At 35.7% G+C, this 22553-nt stretch overlaps 1 protein-coding gene across 2 annotated transcripts in view; it reads right to left on the minus strand.

The window, feature by feature from the left end:
* Positions 1–11988: 11988 nt before the first annotated feature.
* Positions 11989–22553, minus strand: part of lsamp (limbic system associated membrane protein) — a 485855-nt gene continuing 475290 nt past the window's right edge. For both annotated transcript variants that reach the window (XM_086143485.1, XM_086143486.1), the window contains 2 exons: positions 16306–16454; positions 11989–13266 (listed from right to left, as the gene is read on the minus strand). In XM_086143485.1, the coding sequence (XP_085999611.1) occupies positions 13169–13266; positions 16306–16454 (247 nt within the window). In that variant the 3' untranslated portion in view covers positions 11989–13168. The remainder of the gene's footprint in view (positions 13267–16305; positions 16455–22553) is intronic.

Raw genomic sequence — 22553 nt, forward strand, 5'->3', positions numbered from 1 at the left:
TACACACTAATATACCTGCATACATATAGACATACATACACACATATATATATACAAATATACATATATACATACATACATACATACTCATATGCCTATATATATATACATAAATAAAAATATACTTACATATTTTCACATATACATACATACATACATAATTACAAACATACATACATAGATACATACATACATACACACATATTTGCATACATATTGAAAAACATACAAAAATATATACAAACATAATTGTCTACATACATATATACATATATACATACAAACATACATACAAAAATACATACTTACATACCTTCACAGATACATAAATACATACCTACATACATGCATACAAACATACATACACACATATGTATGTATGTATGTATTTTATGTATGTATGTATACATGTATATGTGAAAATATGTACGTATATTTTCTGTAAGTATGTATATATGTATGTATGTATGTATGCATACATGTATGTATGTATGTGTGAAGGTTTGTATGTGTGTATTTTTGTATGTATGTTTGTAGGTATATAGGTATTTATAGGCGTATGTATATATGTATGTATATATGTGTGAAAGTATGTATGTATGTATGTATGATTGTATGTTCGTACGTGTTTATGTATGTATGAATGATTGTATGTTTGTATGTATGTATGTATGTGTGTATGTATGTATGTACGTTTGTATGTTTGTATGCATGCATGTATGTATGTATGTATGTATATGTGTATGTATGGTTGCATGTTTGTATTTTTGTATGTATTTATGTATGTTTGTATATATGTATGCAAATATGTGTGTATGTATGTATGTATGTTAAAATATGTACGTATGTTTTTGTATGTATGTATGTGTGTATGTAGGTATGTATATGTGTATGTATGCATATATGTACGTACATATGTATGTATGTGTGAAGGTATGTATGTATGAATTTTTGTATGTATGTTTGTATGTATACATGTATGTATATATGTATGTATACGTGTATGTACATATGTGTGAAAGTATGTATGTATGATTGTATGCTCCTATGTGTTTATGTATGTATGAATGTATGTATGTTCGTATGCATGTATGTATGTATGTATGTACGTTTGTATGTTTGTATGCATGTATGTATGTATGTATCTATGTATATGTGTATGTTTGTATGTTTGTATGTTTGTATTTTTGTATCTATTTATGTATGTTTGTATATATGTATGCAAATATGTGTGTTTGTATGTATGTATATGTGAAAATATGTATGTATGCAAATGTGTATGTATGTATGTATGTACATAAATGTGTATGTATGTATATATGTATGTATGTATGCATGTATGTTTGTACGTTTGTATGTATGTATGTATATTTGTATGTTCGGATGTATTTATGTATGTTTGTATATATGTATGCAAATATTTGTGTATGTATGTATGTATGTATGTAATTATGTATGTATATGTGATCAAATGTACGTACGTATGTTTTTTGTACGAATATATGTATGTATGTATGTGTGTTTGTATGTATGTATGTATATAAATGTGTATATATGTATAAATGTATATATAGATGTATGCATGTAAGTTTGTATGTTTGTATGTTTGGATGTATTTATGTATGTCTGTACATACATGAGTAAATATTTGTGTTTGCATGTATGTATTTATGTAATTATGTATGTATTCATGTATATGTGAAAATATGTACGTATGTTTTTTGTACAGATGTATGTATGTATGTGTGTATGTATGTATATATGTATGTGCGTATAAATGTGTATGTATGTATGTGTGTATATATGTATATGTGTATGTAAATATGTATGTATATATACATGCATGCATGTATATGTGAAATTATGTATGTATGTATGATTGTATGTACGCATATGTTTATGTATGTATGTATCCATGTATGTATTTATGTATGTATGTATGTTAGTATGTATGTATGTATGTATGTGTTTGTTTATGTATGTATGTATGTGTTTTGTACGTATGTATTCATGTATGTATGTATGTATCATTTATATGTATGTTCTTATGTATGTATGTATATGTACTTATGTATGTATGTATGTATGTATGTACGTATGTGTTTATATATGTATGTATGTATGTGTGTATGTATGTATGTATGTTTTATGGACATATATGTTTATATAAGTATATATCTATTTAGGTATGTACGTATGTATATGTGTATGTGTGTATGTGTGTATGTATGTTTGTATTTTTTTGTATGTATGTATATATATACATATGTGTATTTATTTTTTGTATGTATGCATGCATGTTTTTGTTTGTATATATGTATCTGTACATATAAGTATATGTATACATATGTATATATATCTGTTCATATACATATAAACATATACACTGTCTGGGCATACAAGATGGATAGATTTTTACATATATGTATATCGACAAATATGCACTTAATTGCACACATGAGCAAACATATTTGAATATTTGTACATATATGTAATTATGTAGATATTTAGTTGCATGTGTTTAAACTTATATATATATATTGACAAATTTATATATAGATTACTTCAAAAAATATCAAATGTATAAACTCTGTATAAACTGTATAAAAATACCTATCTCCATGTATGTAAAGACATGTGTGTATAAAATAAATATGTACAAATAAATATGCGTATATATACACATGTGTACATATGTAAATATATATATATGTATATAGATATACATATGTATATATACACATATGTACACAAAGTGCCTAATTTTTTCACTTCTACATTCTCACTTGAAGATACATGTACACTTATAAGTATTCATAATTGTATATTTGTGTACACAAATTCACATTTTTATTCAATTATATAACCTATGTGTTATTATGTGAATTTATATGTGCATATACTTATATATATATAGATATATATGTATATATAGTACTTTGAAATATACTGAATATAACAAAACACCCACACTCCTTAGTGCACATATATATTTGATAAGAGTTTTCACACCCTTAAATTTAAAGAAAAAAACATCTATATATACATACTAAACATACATATATATATGTGTATTCACATATATATATATATATATACACACACGTGCACTCACATATGCACACATGAATAAATACGAATATCTATGTATAAAAGGATACGCTTTCATAATTGTATATATGTGTTAATATACGTATTTATATATAAAAATATGTACTCTAATTAAAACATGTGAATATATATACATGCATGTATACATATATGTAAAAATATATGTATATATTCACAGATAAAAATTTTTGTATATATGTAAATATACATATACATATATTCATATGTATGTATAAATATTTAAACTTATACATACATGTTTAAGTCTAAGTATTTATGTATATATATCACTTCAAAACATACTGAATATAAAAAACACCCACACCCCTTTTTGATAAGATATTTCACACCCTCACATTTAAAGAAAAAACATTCATAATTCCCATTTTTAAACATACTGAATAGAAAAAAACAAACTCTTTAAGTAAATATATATATACATAAAATACATACATATATATAAGTGTATATATATATATAAACACATAAATGTATATATGATACACATATTTCTATATGTTTATATGTGTATATAAACATATGATATAGGTTAACATATGTTTACATATGCCCACATATCGATACATATATACCTGTATATATACATGTATATACACATACACTGTATGTGCATTTATATTCAACATGTATTTATATATTCATATATTTATATATTTGTATACCTATATATGTATATATGCAAATATATGCACACATGTGCGTAAATATTCACATATTTTTTAAACATATATATACATATAATGTATATATAGACATATGTGTGCATATGTGTACATATGTGTATCTATACTCATATGTATAGATACATATATGTTAATTCTACACATACTGACCACAAAAACACCCTCACCCTTATATATATATATATATATATATATATATATATATATATATATGTAAATATATAAACACATAGACATAAACATATGCATGTGTGCATATACATATTAATAATATATAAATATATACATATATATTTGTATATATTAGTATATATAAACATGTGTATACATTTGCATCAATACTTGAATTGTGAAATGTCAATTTTGGTATATATGTATATATGTATAGGTACAAATATTTGTATATATGGAAATAGGTATATACCCATTTGTGTGTATATACATACACACACAAACATTCACACAAACATATATATATGTATATATATATACATATATATATAAACACATACTATATATTCATATATATATACAAATATACATGTACACCAATACATATATATACACATATGTGTATACATGTATATATATACACATAATCACTGTATAGGTTTACATATGCATGTATAAATGCATATATGTATATATATGTTTATATGTATAAATGTTTTTTATATAAACACATTCTAATATGTATGTATGTATATTCATATGTATATATTGATGTTTATATGTTTACATTGATATACATATGTGGATACACCTATACATATATATGTAAAGGTATATTTACATATGAAGACAAGTCTATACACACAGACTTTATGTAAATGTGTGTTTATGTGTTTATGTATACATATGATAATATATACATATGCACACATATGAACTTATAAATACATATACGTTTATATGTATACTTATATATCTATATATTTTTTGGTAATACATATATATTTATATATATCAATATATACAATGTATGTTTATATGTATATATATCTGCATATATACATTTATATACACACCTCTGTTATTTGCATACAATCTGAATATATATGTATATTTCATATTGACACATATGATACGTTTGTACATATTTGCACACATATGCACACATATTTACATATTTGTATATGTATGATTTTAAGTAGACATATTTGTGCATATGTGTGCATATTTGTACAAACTTTTATATGTGCTTATATATACTGCTCAAAAAAATAAAGGGAACACTTGAACAACACAATGTAACTCCAAGTCAATCACACTTGTGTGAAATCATAGTGTCCACTCAGGAAGCAACACAGATTCATTTTGACTTGTTTTAAGGACATTACATCAAAGTTGGATCAGCCTGGAGTTTGTTTTTACACTTTAATTTTGAGTGTGATTCCTAATCCAGACCTCCATGGGTTAATACATTTGATTTCCATTGATCATTTTTGTGTGATTTTGTTGTCAGCACATTCAACTGTGTAAAGAGCAAAGTATTTCACAAGAATATTTCATTCATTTAGATCTAGGATGTGTTTTTTTAAGTGTTCCATTTATTTTTTTGAGCAGTATATATAGAAATATATATATATATATATGTATATGTATATATATTACTTATTATACTACTGAATTCAGAAAACACCCACACTCTTTATTGAAATATATATATTTATATATATACACACACACACACACACACACACACACACATCTAATTTAATATATGCATCATAAAATTTAGGTTAACATATATTTAAAAAAAAATACACACACACACACACATATATATATATACATATATAGTATTTTTTTTATATATATACAAATATACACACACATATACATATATGGATACACACGCTATACACGCATGTGCACACATATTCATATGCATAAACATTTATACATGTATACATGTATATGTATATACATGTATATATATTTATCTAAATGTATATATGTGTGTACATGACTGCACATGTGTACATATAATCACATATACATTTATATGTATATATACGTATCTCTAGTATGTGTATATATATATGTGTACAATTAGTCATATTAATGTAAACTTATTTATATCTATATATTTACACATATGTATATAAACATTTATACATATATTTTTATGTACATATGTATCTAGCTTATATAGCAATATTTTTATATTTGTTCACGTGTGCATAAATGTACTTACGAGTGTAGATACATATACATTTTGTCTGTATACATATGTATCGACAGTTGTATATATAAATATATATACCTATATGTATATGTATATATCTATACACACATAAATTTACATATATAGATGTATATGAATATATGTGTGCACATGTGTGCATACAATTACATATGTGTATATATATCTGTCCATACATAAATTTATACATGCATATATATAGTAACATTTATTCAGTTATACATGAATAGTTTTTATGTTTACTTTTTAATTCACACATTTACATATACGTGTATATATGTCTTATTCAGTGACGTGCAGTCAGTAGAGGCAGGGGAGGACGGTTTTCATGGGAAGAAAAAAAGGAAAATGAAAGAATAAGTTGAATGGTTCAATTTATTCAGTGATTTGCACTATAGAGTTAAACTACAAGTTATTTTACACCTTACTTCACCATTTTTAGTTGTTTTTTTTCAAAATTGCTGAAAAAAAACATGTTTTTTCAACATCACATTTAGCCTTTTAATATGAAGAAGAGCCGTGCGGTGATGGGGCAGCCAGCGGAACACACCATGGATTGCTTAATCACTGCGCTGCCATGCTATGCGGCTAAGACCGTATTGCTGTCTCTGTGGATGTCACTATTAAAATTGTCAAACACTTCAAGCACTAATATATGAACTAAATTTCAATACTTAAGCTGATGTGATGATTTTTTTTTTGTCAACAACTGTAACGTGTTTCTCATGCCGAGCGATCGTAAAGCAGCAGTGAAGACACACTAAGTGAGGCACGCAGTGACAGTGCCTCATGGTAGGGGGCACTGGTGATACCAGGGATCCTTTTCACTACTCGTCTGAAGAATAATAGAATTTGCAATAGCAAGCAGCCATCCAGGTATTTTTTCCTCTTGCTTGGCTTTATTTCCAAGATGGAGGATTACATAGCTAAACTGAAAGAATTTTCTAAACTGGACTTTCAGTCGAAGCAGGAGATAATAAGTAAGGGAAGACCGACTCCGGTGCTAACAAATTTGCTTCAGACTAGGAGATGGAAGACTCGGTCTTTTCAAACGGAGTGGTACATACGAAAAGGCTGGCTGTGCGGATGTCCAGTAAGAGAGCGCCTTTTCTGCTTTTCCTGCATTCTTTTCTCAAATTCTGACAATCAAACATGAGCGGTCGGCCACTCACATTCAAAGTCAAATTGCGCTAAAAACATGTGGGATGTCCAAGATAGATTTGGCTTTGAATGAACAGCAAAGACTCAACATCAGTATCCACAATGCTAAGGTAAAGGAAAACCACTCAGCGCCACATGGACTTCATTTATAAGTAAAAGTAAGAGATAATGACGTTTTTTTTTTAGGTGTTTTTTTCTATGCTACAGTTTGTATATGTAAAGAATGCTGATATGATATTTTAAACAAACACTTTAACTACTGTCAATAAAATGGTGAATAAGCTACTCCGTAGGGTTCATCTGTTTGTAAATCTGACTAATGACGTGTGTGTCTCACCAGCCATGAACCTCACTGCACGTCACTGGTCTTATTCCATACAAACATCAATATATGTGTGACTAACAGTCATACATACCTACCTTAGCATTCATGCACACATATTGATATATTACACAAACATACACACGCAAACTTTCATACATACTTACCAACATAGATACATTCATAAATAAATCCATTCATCATCCAAACAAACATAAACACAGCACATATAAAACATTCATACATGCATAATAATAATTTTTGATTTAAAATGTTTTCTCAATCACACATACATATACATAAATTAAAAAATCAATTATACATACATAATTATATACATACACACATACAGTGACATTTATATTCATATATTTTTCTAGATAAATATATGCAAAAAATATATACTGCAACATACTTTCATGAATACATACAATTATAAAACATACAACCTACCAAACATATATATGAAATGTAATATTAATTCATGCCAACATAAATGTGTGCATTAATTCTTATATACATGTCTTCAAATCCTACATACATTCATACCAATAAAATTCATACATACATACATACAGATAGCCAGGCACACAGGCAGACAGACACAGAATAATGCATTCATAAGCACTAAAATTCAGACAAACAAACATTTCTTTATTCTTCACACACACACACACACACACACACACACACACACACACACACACACACACACACACACACAATAAAACCCAAACATTAATACTCACTCACTCACTCACTCACTCACTCACTCACATAAATACCTACCGGTCCACATACTGTACCTACCTACCTATCCCCCTTTATGAATATGTTTGTGTTATTATGTCAGCATGGATGTACAAACATATGTACAGGCATGTTTTACTTCCAAAGACGTTTTGTTAAATGTATACTTTTTTAATTCCACCTTTCATTCACTAGCCTAAAAACTACAACATTTGGTTGAAGGTGAAAAAGAAAAACTTGGGGTTGTTTGGACTTCCTGCTCCTCTGGTGCACATTTGAATATGAAAAAGATATGTAATGTGTGAACTGTGTGCTTCAGAAATCACCAGAAACCAGAATTGAGCATCTGATTGTATAAAAGGCCCCAATGAAATGGTTGGCTGCCTTATATGACACATTACAAATATCAGGCCATCAAATGGGACCTGTGTGACTTTTGCCGAGATAGAAGGCTCAGTGAAAAAAAAGATGGAATAATTAATAGTGCGCGGTTAATTTAAATACCACATCAGAGTTTTGCAGATGTAGCGTGGCCTTCACGCTAATGAGGTGGTTTTGCTGAACACACAATCCAGGAATGAGGATAATTATTCTGAAATGCAGCTAGATGTGCACCTTCACATATTCTTCCTCTTATACTGGGTATCCACCTGCAAGCATTCTAAGGAGAAAGTCCGACTCCGGTCTGCCATTAGATTTTCTCTCCATTGATGTTATTTTTACGACTAAGCGTACACTTTTTTTGTACCACCATAAATCATCTGTGTTTATAGGAAAACCGATGGAAAGTATATAAACACAGCGCTTTTAATCAGCCTCTCGATTACAATGGCGTCATTGACATTCGATCGTCTGTTAGACAAAATTTGTGCCCATTCCTCATTTCCACTACACAGTCCAATTGTTTGTGCGAGTTCACCTTGCCTCTGACCGGTGACACCTGCTATTTATCTTCAAATCTGGAAGCCAGTAATTACAATAATGTGCCACCCTGCTTGCTATTTGCATACCGCTCCCTAAAAATAAGCCGTTCGCAGAGATGCTCTGCTGTGCCCTGACATCTTGTGGAGCGACTGTATTGCACAGCTAGTTCAATAGTGCAATATAACAGTCTGCGCTGTGTGAATGTGACAGTCCTAAGTTAATTTCAGACCAGGAAGAGAAACACGTCTTTCGGTGGAAAAAACTTGTTTTGAGGACAAAAGTATCATCCAGAGGAGGTGTAACAATACATACATTATTTTATTAGCATGTTACATGGTGATAAACACAGCAGTACCACTGAGATTCCGTGTGTTTTAAGCGTTCTCCAAAAAGAGGCTACTTGCGCCGACATCGCTTGTCACATTCAAATACAGAACATTGAATTCAGTTGTTTTTTTTCTTTGTATTATGAACATTTTCACATATACCTTTTATAACATACCATTGTTTCAGAAAATGAATGCAATTACCTTATGCCGTAACGAAGTAAAGTAAATTAGAATTAAAGGAACGAAACATTGCCCAGTCGTAATGTCTGATTGAAGCTTAATTTCCCCATGATGAAAGAAAACCAGTTCTGATGCTGTAGTTATTACATTTATTCTTTCAATTTTAAATGTTGTAGTAACACAATTGCATGGTTCTGCTGATTTGACAACATTCTACTGTAGAAACATCTTACTGTATATACACACATGGCAGAAGGGAAAGTCAAAATAATCGAAAAAACTCATGGAGGGTTTACCAATCTAACCGAACGTCAACAGAAAGTCAAAAGTTAGCGCTCTGGCCAACTTCTCACGTACCTCATGCCACATGTACTTTTTGGGTAGGTTAATAATAATAATAATAATAATAATAATAATAATAATAATAAAGAAAATTGGATGACTACACATGTGCACACATAAGCCATTTTTATACAGTGAAGCGGTGGTGATCTTTGAGACGACGCTCAATAGTAAACTTGGTAGCTGTATCTACAGTCTTCAGTAGATATCCAGGTCTGTCAGCAGGGGGTTGTTGCTTTGTCTATAGGCTGGCTGCTGGTCTCTATGAGAAATGGAAAGATGATGTTCCTCATTCCTTTTCTGTATTATGGATAAGACAGAGCTCCATGGCTTTTATCAGTGATTCCAGTACATTGGTTGGCGTTCTGGGGCCGGCTTTGACCAGCATAGACTTACTTGGATGTCCATGTTGTTTCGGCAATGTCAATTTACTGCAGCTGTCCTTCAAATTAAAAAAAAAAAAAAAAAATCCATCCTGTATTTGCTCTAACGTGCCGTTATCCCAATTAAAAAAAAAAAAAAATCTAAGCCCCATATGTAGATAGTTGACCAAGATTTTTTTCCAGCTAAAAAAAAAAAAACAAAAAAGAAACATGACAAAAAACACATTTAAGTTTGTCTGAGAGTGCTCAAGGCCGGCCTCGCTCTGCCCTGAGGTTTACAATATGACACTGGGTGAGATGGACCGACTCCCTGGACTAGACATGCAGCACGGAGCACTCTCACGCAAACTTATCGCATCCACCAAAGCCTTCAGATCTCGCCCCCCCCCCCCCCCCCCCCCCCCGCTTGAAGCAAGTCGGGAGGAAAACTTGCTGCAGTCGAGCATCCTTGAGGCTAAAAACGTCTTCAGAGTCTGGCGTTGTACCAATGAAGTTGGAAAAAAAAAATGTCAGGAGTAAACTTAACTGCCAATAAACACTAAAGCTGGAAAAACAATCAAACAATCAATCAAAAAAAAAAAAAAAAAGAGAAAATTCTCTTATCATGTGTTTCACCGCACAATCTAAAATCACATATTGTTATGCAATAGCAGTTTTTTTTTCTTTTCTGTGGAAATACTTCACTATAGGGGTCTGGCTTTTCAGTCCACGTGAACCTGCCTCTACTTTTTACCAGACCACTAAAATGAGACAGATACCGCTGCCCTTAGGGTGGTGAGAACATAGGCGGACATCCTTTCGGTGTTTTTACAGTACTTCACGTCCAGTGCTCTCAGCGGGCCGCTGGAGTTCCTATGCTAACAAAAAAAAAGTCACTTCAACACCCTCGACTCAATGGCGACGATATCTGAGCTACTCTGGCTGAATCACGGTGGGTTGAAGGTCCTGTTGCTGTCTAACAAAGAACAAACCCTTTTTTTTTTTTAACCGTTATTTTATCCCTAAAGAAAAATTAAGTGCTTACAGAGCCATTTTGATTTTTTTTTTGTGAAAAAAAGGTCCATGGCTTACATAGTACGATTTGAGGGGAATAGGCATTCCCTATTCTATTTTGCCGCATTCTGATTGGCTCCCTTCCCTATGACTTGCGTGACATGCTGTTTTTATCGTCTCACTGACGAACAACTGTTCCACACCATTATTTCTGTTTGCGTCGACCTTTTAAAAGAAAAATGTCCAAAGGCTTCGGTTCAAACGACAGAGCAACGTTATCCATCTTCAATAAATTGTCACCTTATTTGGAAACATGAACGCATAAAATCTGCCTTTCATATGTAAGGACATTGGATTCAAGTAAATATATATATGAATATATATATATACACACACACGCACACACACACACACACACACAGGCACTCACACAACTAAAATTAATGAGGTAAAAACTGAAAAAAAAAATAACCTCAATACCATATATATCATGAATGTTCTTTATAATTTCATATTAAAACACGCACACTTCTTTGAAAGAGAGAGAGAGAGAGAGAGAGAAAGTAAAGTAAGTCATTCATTGGTGTCATAAATCTTTATCCAAACTCCAGCAGTAAAGAAGAAGGACTCTAGAACTCATCAACTAAAAGCAAACACAGTATGTAGCTGAATGTCACGCAGTCGGACATGGAGCCGTGCGCTCGGGTGGTCGTGGAACAAGCCGCACGCTGTTTCCGTGTTCCCAGTGTTGTTAAAGCAGTAGAACAAGTTGCCTTATAGAGAAATACAAAATGTTATTATGTACAGTACACATTACCTACTAGTCTATGTGAGGGCGGGGACTTCTGCAAAATAAACAAAACCAAGGAACAGAATCAAGGCCGGTGTCCGAAAAAGCCACTGGATGAGGACGTCGCCGCCCGTCTCCCGGTTTGCGTTCTGTTTCACTCGACACCGATCATTTTAGGATTTTGGGGCTTTTCGTAGCAAGAACTGAAGTGACGGCTGCATCTAAACGGACGCCTTGGATCGGAGGGAGAACACGGTACGCCGGCGTCGCGGATGTTTTTTTTTCTTTTTTTTCTTGAAAGCCTAGTCTCATTAAAGAACGGCAGCTGCAATAAGTTCCCTTTGATTCCTGCATGTTCCGCTCAATTCCATACAGTTTCACAATATTTGGCAGAGTGTTCGCTTGCTACTTATTAATGCACGGGTTAACAGTTGGTTAAATCTAGATCTTTAAGTCAATATAAAGCAAGTACAGAAGTAAGAAGAGATGTATTTTTATACCTCCTACAGACAAATGATTGTTGGCGTCACTGTGAGCCTCTGCTTTCATTCCCATGAAGACAAAATACAACAAATCCCCAACCCCATTCAGACCCCGAAAACAAGATATAGCAGAAACAAAGAAGTGCATACATATTAAAAAGAGCAACACAATTCTTTTAAAAGAGCACTGTTTGCTTTTTATGTCCTTCGTTTCATTTTTTTTTCGTCGTCGTCGTCGTCATCATCGTCGTTGTCGTCGTTTCTATAACAATTTATTCATAACCCACAACTCGTAACATCGGTAAGCAGTGCTCGGGAGCACGTAAGGTTTTCGTATCATGATGCAAACAGTCTGGGGGTGGTAGAGTTGGTCATAAGGTAGCAATAAGGATGTCGGTGAGTCGGACAGAGGGGCGGGTGGGGGGGAGGAGGGACGGCTAGGAGGGGTAGGAAGGGGTGCTTTGGGGAGGAGGAGGAGAACAGTGGTATTAACATTTGAAGAAAAGGCAGGCAAAGCAGGCCAGCAGGAGCCACAGTGACTGAGATACAGAGGCAGAGCCATTGATGTCCCGCCCAGTCCCAGGTCCTGTAGGGCGGAAGAAAGGGAGAGAGAAAGAAATAGAGAGAGAAAGAGAGAGAGAGAGAGAGAGAGAGAGAGAGAGAGAGAGAGGGGTTTAAGATTGACTAACTAATTGACAACGGCATGCATGATGTCCATTTAATGTCGATTTAATTCCCTCAGTTCCTCTAGAGCAGGGGTGTCAGACTCGCGGCCCTCGGGGACAATATTTTGTGGCCCCCTGCCTGAAATCAAATCTTTGTGTTAGTACGGCCCGCGCGTTTTTTTCTCACATGCATCTGGGGGGTTTATACAGCGGGTTAAAAAAGAAACAGGTGAGGAAAAAATGAAAAAGTAACTTTGCAATGTGTTTTTTGCTTCAAAATTTGAAAACAATATATAATTTTTGGGATGAAAAAAAATGTCTAGTGACATTGTTAAACGATCTTTTCTTTCCTTATTTCTATAAAAAACACAAAAACAATAGCAAATAAAATGGGGAAAATTAAAAAGATTGATTTAATAACCAGAATAGCCACCATTAGTCTAGCAAACTTGGAACCTTTTCTTATACATGCTACAAATCAATTTTCTATTAAGTTCTCGTGGCAAACATTTTCTCTTTTAACTCACCAACATTTTTACGGGTTTTAATTTTGTCAATTCTTTTTTAATATTCATTTTTAATAGTAATTTGTCATGTATCCTTTAGAGGAAAAATTCATTACAGATAAAGATTTTTATAATTTACCTGTTTACCTCCTATACACTAAAACAAAGGAAAAATTTGGACTTAATGTTACTTTTAGGTAATGATTTTACTGGTCCGGCCCCCTTGACATCAGATTAGGCCGTATGTGGCCCCCGGACCTAGATGAGTTTGACAACCCTGCTCTAGAGGGAATGCCATGTTGAGAGGCAAAAAAACGCCACTTACAAATATGTCAACATGACTTAAAAGTATGGATTCAAAAAAATCACAATGAAAAATGGGTATGTTCATAAAGTTCAAAATTCTGTGTGTAGATCCCACATCTCCCAAGTGAGTCTGGGAACTTCATTTTGAAAGGTTGCTCCCTGAAAGAGCCAGAAATCATTAAAAAAAAATGCAAGAGAAAAATGGATTTGCTGTCATCTTGTGGTCATTTGATGAAATAGCATTTCACTGATGGAAGCAAAAAATAAAGTAAGTGGATTTTTTTCGGAATTAATCCTCGAATAATATACTACGAATAAAAGGTTGGTTTGAATCCAACCACTGCCTCACAGCAAGTAGGTTGCCAGTTCGATGCCCACTATAGGCCTTTTCGAGTGATATTTGTATGTTCTTCCCCCCGTGTCTGCGTGTGTTTACTCCTCGTTCCATGGTTTCTTCACACAACCCAAAAACGTGCAAGAGGTTCATCCTGACTGACGGATATGTGTAATAGAAGATGAATGAATGAATGTTTAAAAAATGCTTGTATCCATGGTGATTATAAAGATTTGTGAGATCGATGGAGGAGACAAGATTGAGTGATTTTAGGAAACAGCTTAAACTTGTGGAAAAATTTGCCTGAAAAGTGCTGTCTTTTTTTATTATTACCTAACACACTACATGAAATTGCGATCCGGAAAGCGATGTAATTTTATTATTACTATATTTTTGATTGACGGCTGATGAGATTTCATTATGTATTGGAGTTGAGAGAGGATTTGTCTGAAAAAAAAAACATAAAAGTTAGCTTTCTCATACTGCGAAATGTCACTCTCCCTTGAGAGGCTGCATTTTTCAAGAGGCTCAGTAAAGTTAATCTCATGCAGAAACGCCTGCGCCCTTATTAAAATGACAGACAATAACTGCACAGGAGGATTTTTAGTTCTCAAACCTCCTCCGCACTGCCCTGTTCTTGTCATACAGACCCTAAAAAAAATTGAAAAAAAAAAAAAAAAGCCCCTGACTTTGAAAATTACCAGAATGAGGAGCGGTCTGCAGCTAAACCGGGTTAATACAATTACCGCTTCACGGTCACTGAGGCTCACCTTGAAACACACGTTGATTCTGAGGTCGGTTTCCGTGGAACACGGCTTTGGTTTAACCCGCCTGCTGAACGCTTTCCCAGGATGTGTTGTCAGGTGTGAAGTAATTAGATTTGACACTTGACCTTATATTCAATCAGAGGTGCTGGACCAGATTTCACATGTAAACTGTGAAATATAGTTTATATATTTATATATATTTCTGAATCCCTATATTACAAGTGAAAGAGGAAGTGAATGGTCTGTGTTCTGTCTATGATGTAGGAATGAAGGGGGTGAATAGTTACATGCCTATAGAACACGTGAATGAAGGCGCGAAAGGTTGTATGTCCCAATTTGACGTGTGAATGAGCGAGTGAATGGTCCCTATATAGAGGATGAACCCCACCTCTCTCCCAAAAACAGCTGGGATGGGCTCCAAGTGACATAGGTAATGAACAAATGACTGTTTAATCCCTTTAACAATCATGTTAATTTTATGATCATAACAAAAAGTGTGTTAGATTTTTAGATGTGTACGTGTTCTGATTCATTCATAACTCACTTATGGTTCAGTTGGTTGTGATACCCTTTATTTAATACACATTTATTAGATTATTATCTATTATTTATTAGATTATTTCTTCTTTTGAATTCTTGATTTTTTTTACCCCACACTGATGTTACAGGACTGTCTCAGAAAAGTGGAATATTTTGAAGTACTTATCTTCTGTAATACAATTAAAAAAACAAAAATATTTTTTTCATAATATTCTATTCTGATATTTGAGTTTTCTAAAGATGTAAGCCATAATCAGCAATATAAAAATAATAAAAGGCTTGCAATATTTTGGTTGATTTGTAATGAATCCAGAATCTATGACATTTTTGTTTTTGCAATTGACAATATAGCAAATGTCATTTATCTCTCATTTTCATTTCATGCATTGAGTTTTGATGTGGACACCACCCTTTGGCAGTGCAGTAAATACTGGACTAAAAGTTCATTAAAAATGATTTCTCATTTTAATCAGTGTAAATAAATAAAAGAAAATCAATTGCACTCACTATAGAGGAAAAGGCTGGCATTCTGGACGCCCAGTCGGTTCGAGGCCACACAGGTATATTTCCCATAATCCTCTTCAGTGACGCTGGCAATCATGAGAATAGTGCCAGTGCCAAAAATTTGGATATTGATGCCCTGGGAATTGGACAGCCTGCAGAGGAGAGACAGATAAAAAAAACAGGGAAGTAATGAAATTGTTAATGTGCAGTGAAATATTCCACAGCCCATTATTACTGGAACACCCTCAATGTTAACCATAACCTACATTTAAAACTTAAAAATAGACCTGGCTGTTAGCGCCGTGACACTTGACTGGATCCTGTTGTTTTTTTATTTGAAAGCAGTGTGACAGAATGACACAAGGATGTTCAAAAAATGTCAAAGAAAAAAAAAATTGAGATGTGACTTGTATGACTTGAATATATGTTTCTAAGTTCCATATATATGTAATTTGTAATTTTATTGTGAATTTCTGAAGAGCTAAAGTCCCCAGTCATAGATAAATTATGGAAATAATGATGATGATTATCATCATTATTATTATTATGAAAACAATAACAACAACAACAATAATAATAATAATAATAATAGTATTTGTATCATTATTATCATTGTAACCAGGTCAAAATAGAAGGTTAGAAGTGCCATTACATGTTACTTACCCAATAATAGAAATGAATTTGCATTGATTTATTGTTAAGCCATTTGTTTTGGAGGATACGTGTTCATTAACAGTTAATAACAGGCTAATAAACTAAGTCCTTTCCGTACAAACAATGTTACTGCCTACCCTACGAAAGATTTAGCATGCCGCTGACACACCGCTACGCACATCAGGGAGCCGTAATGACCACCCGGCGTCTGACAATCAATTACGTCAACCTTGAACCCCCGTTTCAGAACAAAGTAATCAATATATTCTGCTGACTCAGTGTGTATACTTTGCCGATGAACTGTTCACCCCATCATCGCGGCCAAATAAATCTATTTTAATAACACGGCGGACATAATGGATCCCGCATGTTCCAGCCTGATTGAGGCCTCCGTATCATGAATGAGGTGAAGTTCATTTAAGGCGCCTCGACTTAATCCTGCTTAAGTCCGGCGTACGGCGGCGGGTGGAATTTGAGCGAGCGTGCCGAAGCGTTTGTGCTGACACACACTCCGCCGATAGAGTGCATTAACATAAAAAGGAAAATGCGCATGATAGCCCGGCGTAATCTGGCCGACCGGGGGGAAGCAGGAGGCTGATAACGTTGCAGGGGTGGGGGCTTCCGACATGGGGACACTGGGTTTACGTGACAGGTAAATGTGGAGCATCTCCCGCTGAATGAGGGAAAATCAGCCGATCTGTTTTTACTGCGCCTTAATGAGGGGGAGCGTGCGATATGAGATATAAAGCCTGGCATTAAAAGGGGGTTGCAAAGAAACCGCTATCTTTACGGCATGATCCGGGGCTTCACATCGAGACCCGAGCAAGGTTGACGGAAACCCGTCTCCTGTCCGAGCGCCTTTCTCCGCGGGTGGCCCCGCAAGAGGGCCTGACCTCTGCTGTTCGTTTTTCCATTTGCTAATATCAACTTGTCAGCCGCCCGTTTTTTATTTTTTGTAATTTAATGTGGCGCAGACACTCTGCAGCCTTTTCTTACTCTCCTATTTCACGTCCGCTGCCAACGCCGCCGCTTGTCTTCGTCTGGCTTAATAAAGGCTCGAATACATTATCATAAAAGTTGGCTGAATTTGTGCATATTTACCGACGGTCTTGCCGTTAATGAGCAGATGTTCTAGACATGTTTTGACAGGTAGAGGGCAGCAGAGCTCCACGCCGCGCCGCCCCGACGGGCGCCTTCTTGACGCCCCGAGCCGCCGCGTCACATTTTAAACCCCGGACTGAAACGATTTGACCCCTGTGTTTTGAAGAGGGCACGAGCTGTACACGCCGTGGTCACAGGCCGACATGTATGAAAGCGCGGAGCAAATTATAAGTCGGACAGATTTGATTCTGCGGCGCGTGGGAGCATCCAAAGTTGGTTATCGCCGCCATGGAAAGTGACAGGCCTGTTATGATTCAAGGCTGATGATAAATGAAATCAAGTGGGGGAGTCCTGCTGAGACTTGTAACCCAGACATGATTGAAAACGGCGCGGTGGCTGTGACAGCCTTGTACCAAATGACAAAACAACGAGCATATCTGCCTGTCACGTCGGCTGACAGCTCACTTTGGAAGTGAACATGGATTAAGGGATGCACTAAAAGCAGCAGCAACATGCCTCTCCTGGATGGAGGCATTCAGGCCTGGGGGCCGTTGCTGGGCAGGCTAACATGGCGCGGCTAATTGACGAGGCTAATTGTTCAAGATCGGTGGCCTCTTCTTGATCAGAAAAAAACACAAAACAAAACATTCATCCATTCATTCATGCTGGAACCGATCCCAGCTGTCAGTGAGCGAGAGGCCGGGTTCACTCTGGACCTGTTAGTTACTTATAAACCTCGTGTAGAGAAATACAACCATTCACTCTTTCATTCACGCGACATATAGAGAAATACAGCCATTCAGTTTGTCATTCACATCATATGGAGACACACGTACATTTTTTATGAAGACAAAAAAAAAAAAAAATCAAATGGAGACATGAGATCATTCACGCTTTCCTTCCCATAATATTTAGACAAAAAAAAAATTCAGTCTCATTCATGTATGATATAGAGACATAAAACCAATTACTCCCTCATTCACACATTGTATAGGAACCTAAAACCATTCACACTGTCATTCACATGCCATGTAGAGACAATCGTTCATTCCTATTCACCAGCATTTGGAGCGGTCATTCACACACCATTCACAAGATTTAATCTGTATGTATGATACAGACACAACCATTCACTCCCTCAGTCATGTCATATAAAGGGCAACAACCATCCCCCTGTCATCCACACATGATAAAGAGACATACAACCATCCACTCTCTCATTCACACATCTCCAATTAACCCTCCTATTATGTTAAGGGTCAATTTGACCCATTGGGTCATTGGGTGAAATGGGTCAAATTGACCCATAACACAATAAGAGGGTTAACCTACTGCATGTTTTTGGGAGGAAACCCATGCAGGCACAGAGGAGAACACGGCAGTTCCACACAGAAACGCCCACCTGTGGGAATCAAGCCGCGGACCCGTGAGGCGGAAGCTCTAACCTGTGTCACCCGAAAACAAAACAAGGAGAAAACCACCAAAACAAAACATTTAACACTTGACCGGAGGGCCGTCTGTCTATTTACATTAAAACAATGACGGAGCTTTTTCTTCACAGCGAAAGCTCTGAGATTCGGTGAAGTTGGAGGCGCTGCGGATTCATTTGTGTTTCAAAGGATGACTGATCTTTCATCAGCTGAGTTCCACCAAGCAGATATAAACACAGTCAGAGCGGCACAAGCTTGTGCATGAGATGAGAATTTTTCTTTCTCTACATTCAAAGGTCGTGTTCATCAAATTGAGTAAGGCGGCATCTTCCAGCTCTGCAGCCTTTAGCCTTACGGTTTGTCCGGACAGAGGAATGCTGGACCGAAAAACGAGTCTCGGCGTTCTTCCAGGAGGTCCCATCTGCGTTCGGTTTGGGAGGACGATCGTTGCCGAGAGTTGTTGACGACTGAAAGCAGAGCGGAAGATTCACCTCGGCCGTGAGTCGTCCCAGGTTGACACACCGTAAATGAACGGTAGGGAATATCTAGCAGCGTCTCTATTTCAGTGATTGGCAGCCACGTTACCTCATTCACAATATGACAAGGTACGGACTACATCGCCACGGGCGATTTTGGGAGAAGCATCTCCCTGTTTTGACCCTCCCATTGTGTGGAACCGGCAGCTGTCTGACTCTGACAGCCGCTGCGCTTCCCGAGACGTGTCGCCGGCGGTGCTCGATGCACAGGTGCAACATTTACTCTTGACGCATCCCACAGTCAAACACAAAAATAAATCATTTGAGGGATTAGGCAAAATCAATATCAAATACGACGAGGCGCCGCTTAATCGTGCTGTTGAGGGCGCCTGTAATTAGACATGAAACATGACAACTCAGTTTGCTTAACAAAAAAAAGAGAGAGAAAGGTTGAATTGAGGAAGATTCAACACGGAAAGGAGCTAAAATTAATTAAGGCCTTTGACGAAAGACAAGCGCACAGGAATGATGAGAGCGGGTTTGCTTAATGCCGGATGATTTTACGACGCGGCGCCTCAGCTGCTCTCTTCTCACGCATTCTTAGGCGTATGAACTCGAGGGAATGCTTTTGAATTGATCACTGAATGGTAGATGTTCCACCTGCAACATGTCTGATATGGGATGAGGAGAATAGAGCTTGACGGCTGGGGTTACACTGGATTTTTTCTTAGTATGAAAAAAAAAAAGGGTACATGACTTATTCGTTCAATCATTCATAGGTTCTTTCATTATCTATACCGCTTATTCTGCAGTCAGGGGTTGCAGAAGGCCGGCTTCACTACTACAGGAATCACTACGGACCAACCACCGGTTGATCACAGGGCCACATATTGCAACATATGTTCACATTCACAAAAATTCACAAGTTTCCGGTCTCCTGCTGCATGTTTTTGGACAGCCGGCGTAAACTGTGGGATTGAACAAGGAACCTCATCGCTGAGGCTTTAACCATCACGTCAACGTGGCATCCTAGACTACTTTTATTAATTCACTTTTTTTTTTGTGAGATGTGAGATTCCCTCCCGGTTCTCCTCTAAATTGTGCGGAAAATAAATGAATGATTGACTGTTTTGCCTCTTTTACAATGCTGGCACCATTCCGTTGATCAACTGGTACAGGGCTGCACAAAAATAATCAGTTATTTCCGTTGGATTTATTATCTGAGTCTGAACAATCTTTATTTTGAAAAATCTTTTATTTTAAAAAATGACCGGAATTTCTCGGTCACTTGAGCGGCAAAAAGGTAACCCACAAGTTAGCAAAATGAGTAAAAAAACAGAGCTCAGACGGAAAGTTTCATTTTGAAGGGTAAAAGGTAGATCACATTCGTTATTATTGTCGCGATATAAACAATCTACGTGTACCCGCCTGGTCCTCGGTTAAATTGTCAAGCGTTGACCGGTCCGCGGTGATAAAAAGCAAAAAAGGTTGGGGACCACTGCTATAAATTATAATAATCATGACAAAAAATACGTATATGAAACCATATATAATTATAGTTGGATTTTTACTTGTATTCTGATTCGCTCACAACTCACTTATTGTTCAGCAGGGTCTGTTTTACCTTGACTTATACCATAATTCTTTTAAATTCTTAACTTCCCGATATCAATATTGCATAACTTTTACCACCACTCGAATGTTACTTTAAATATGGCAAATGTCACTGAGCTGTTGCGACAGCTGGAATCGGCTCCAGCCATGTCACGGCCCTGAGTGCAGGAAAAGCAGTATAAATGTTGAATGAATTGAACGAATAGTCAGCCTTGGATTTCTCTTCCAGTTGTGTGTAACAAACCTTAATGTGACTCTCACTGCCGAGGCCAAAGGACAATCTACCGCCCGGATTTGAAAAACTTTCGACTAATATTATATTTAAATCCTCATTTTAGCGGGAAATAGCTGGGACTATCTAGTTGTCTGTGACAAGCAGTGTTAATTAAAGCTAAGGCTGTCTGTATTGACATACCAAAAATAACAAATCCCACATACCTGCAGAAAAAAAGGAGTCACCGGCTTGAAATAATAAACCTGTTATTAACCGAGAACGCGTCATGTCAAAAGTCACAAATTACTCTGAGGAAAATCGTTGAAACGCGGCACAGTAAACACGACCCACGGGGGGGATCGAAGGCTCGATGGAGCAAAGACATCTCGCCTTAGCGGTTTATATGCAAATCTGCGCCTTTTCCACTGATAACCGCGTGTCACCGAGGTTAAACCGATTAGGAGGGGATCGGATGAGCAAGCCCTCTATTCAAAGTTGCATCATGTGGGTTGCTTCTTCAACGCGATTCCCTCCGGTGATTTCCACTGGATGAACAAACGATGCTGACAAATCACAGAACCCAAGACCAGCATTTGGACCAGTGACACTTGCGACTTGTGTTAAACTGCACTCTTAGTGGTAATTGTTTCGCTGTCTGGGCGACCGCTAGCAGCCGAGGGACTTATTTTTGTGTTTTCATGCTGCGAGTGCAATTTGGAACCCGGAGGAAGGACCGAAATGGTCCCGTCGTCCTGATTCACA

The sequence above is a fragment of the Fistularia commersonii genome, chromosome 3 (genome assembly GCF_037954325.1).
Source record: "Fistularia commersonii isolate RoL2024-O1a breed Wild chromosome 3, RoL_Fcom_v1.0, whole genome shotgun sequence".
Lineage (NCBI taxonomy): Eukaryota > Metazoa > Chordata > Actinopteri > Syngnathiformes > Fistulariidae > Fistularia > Fistularia commersonii.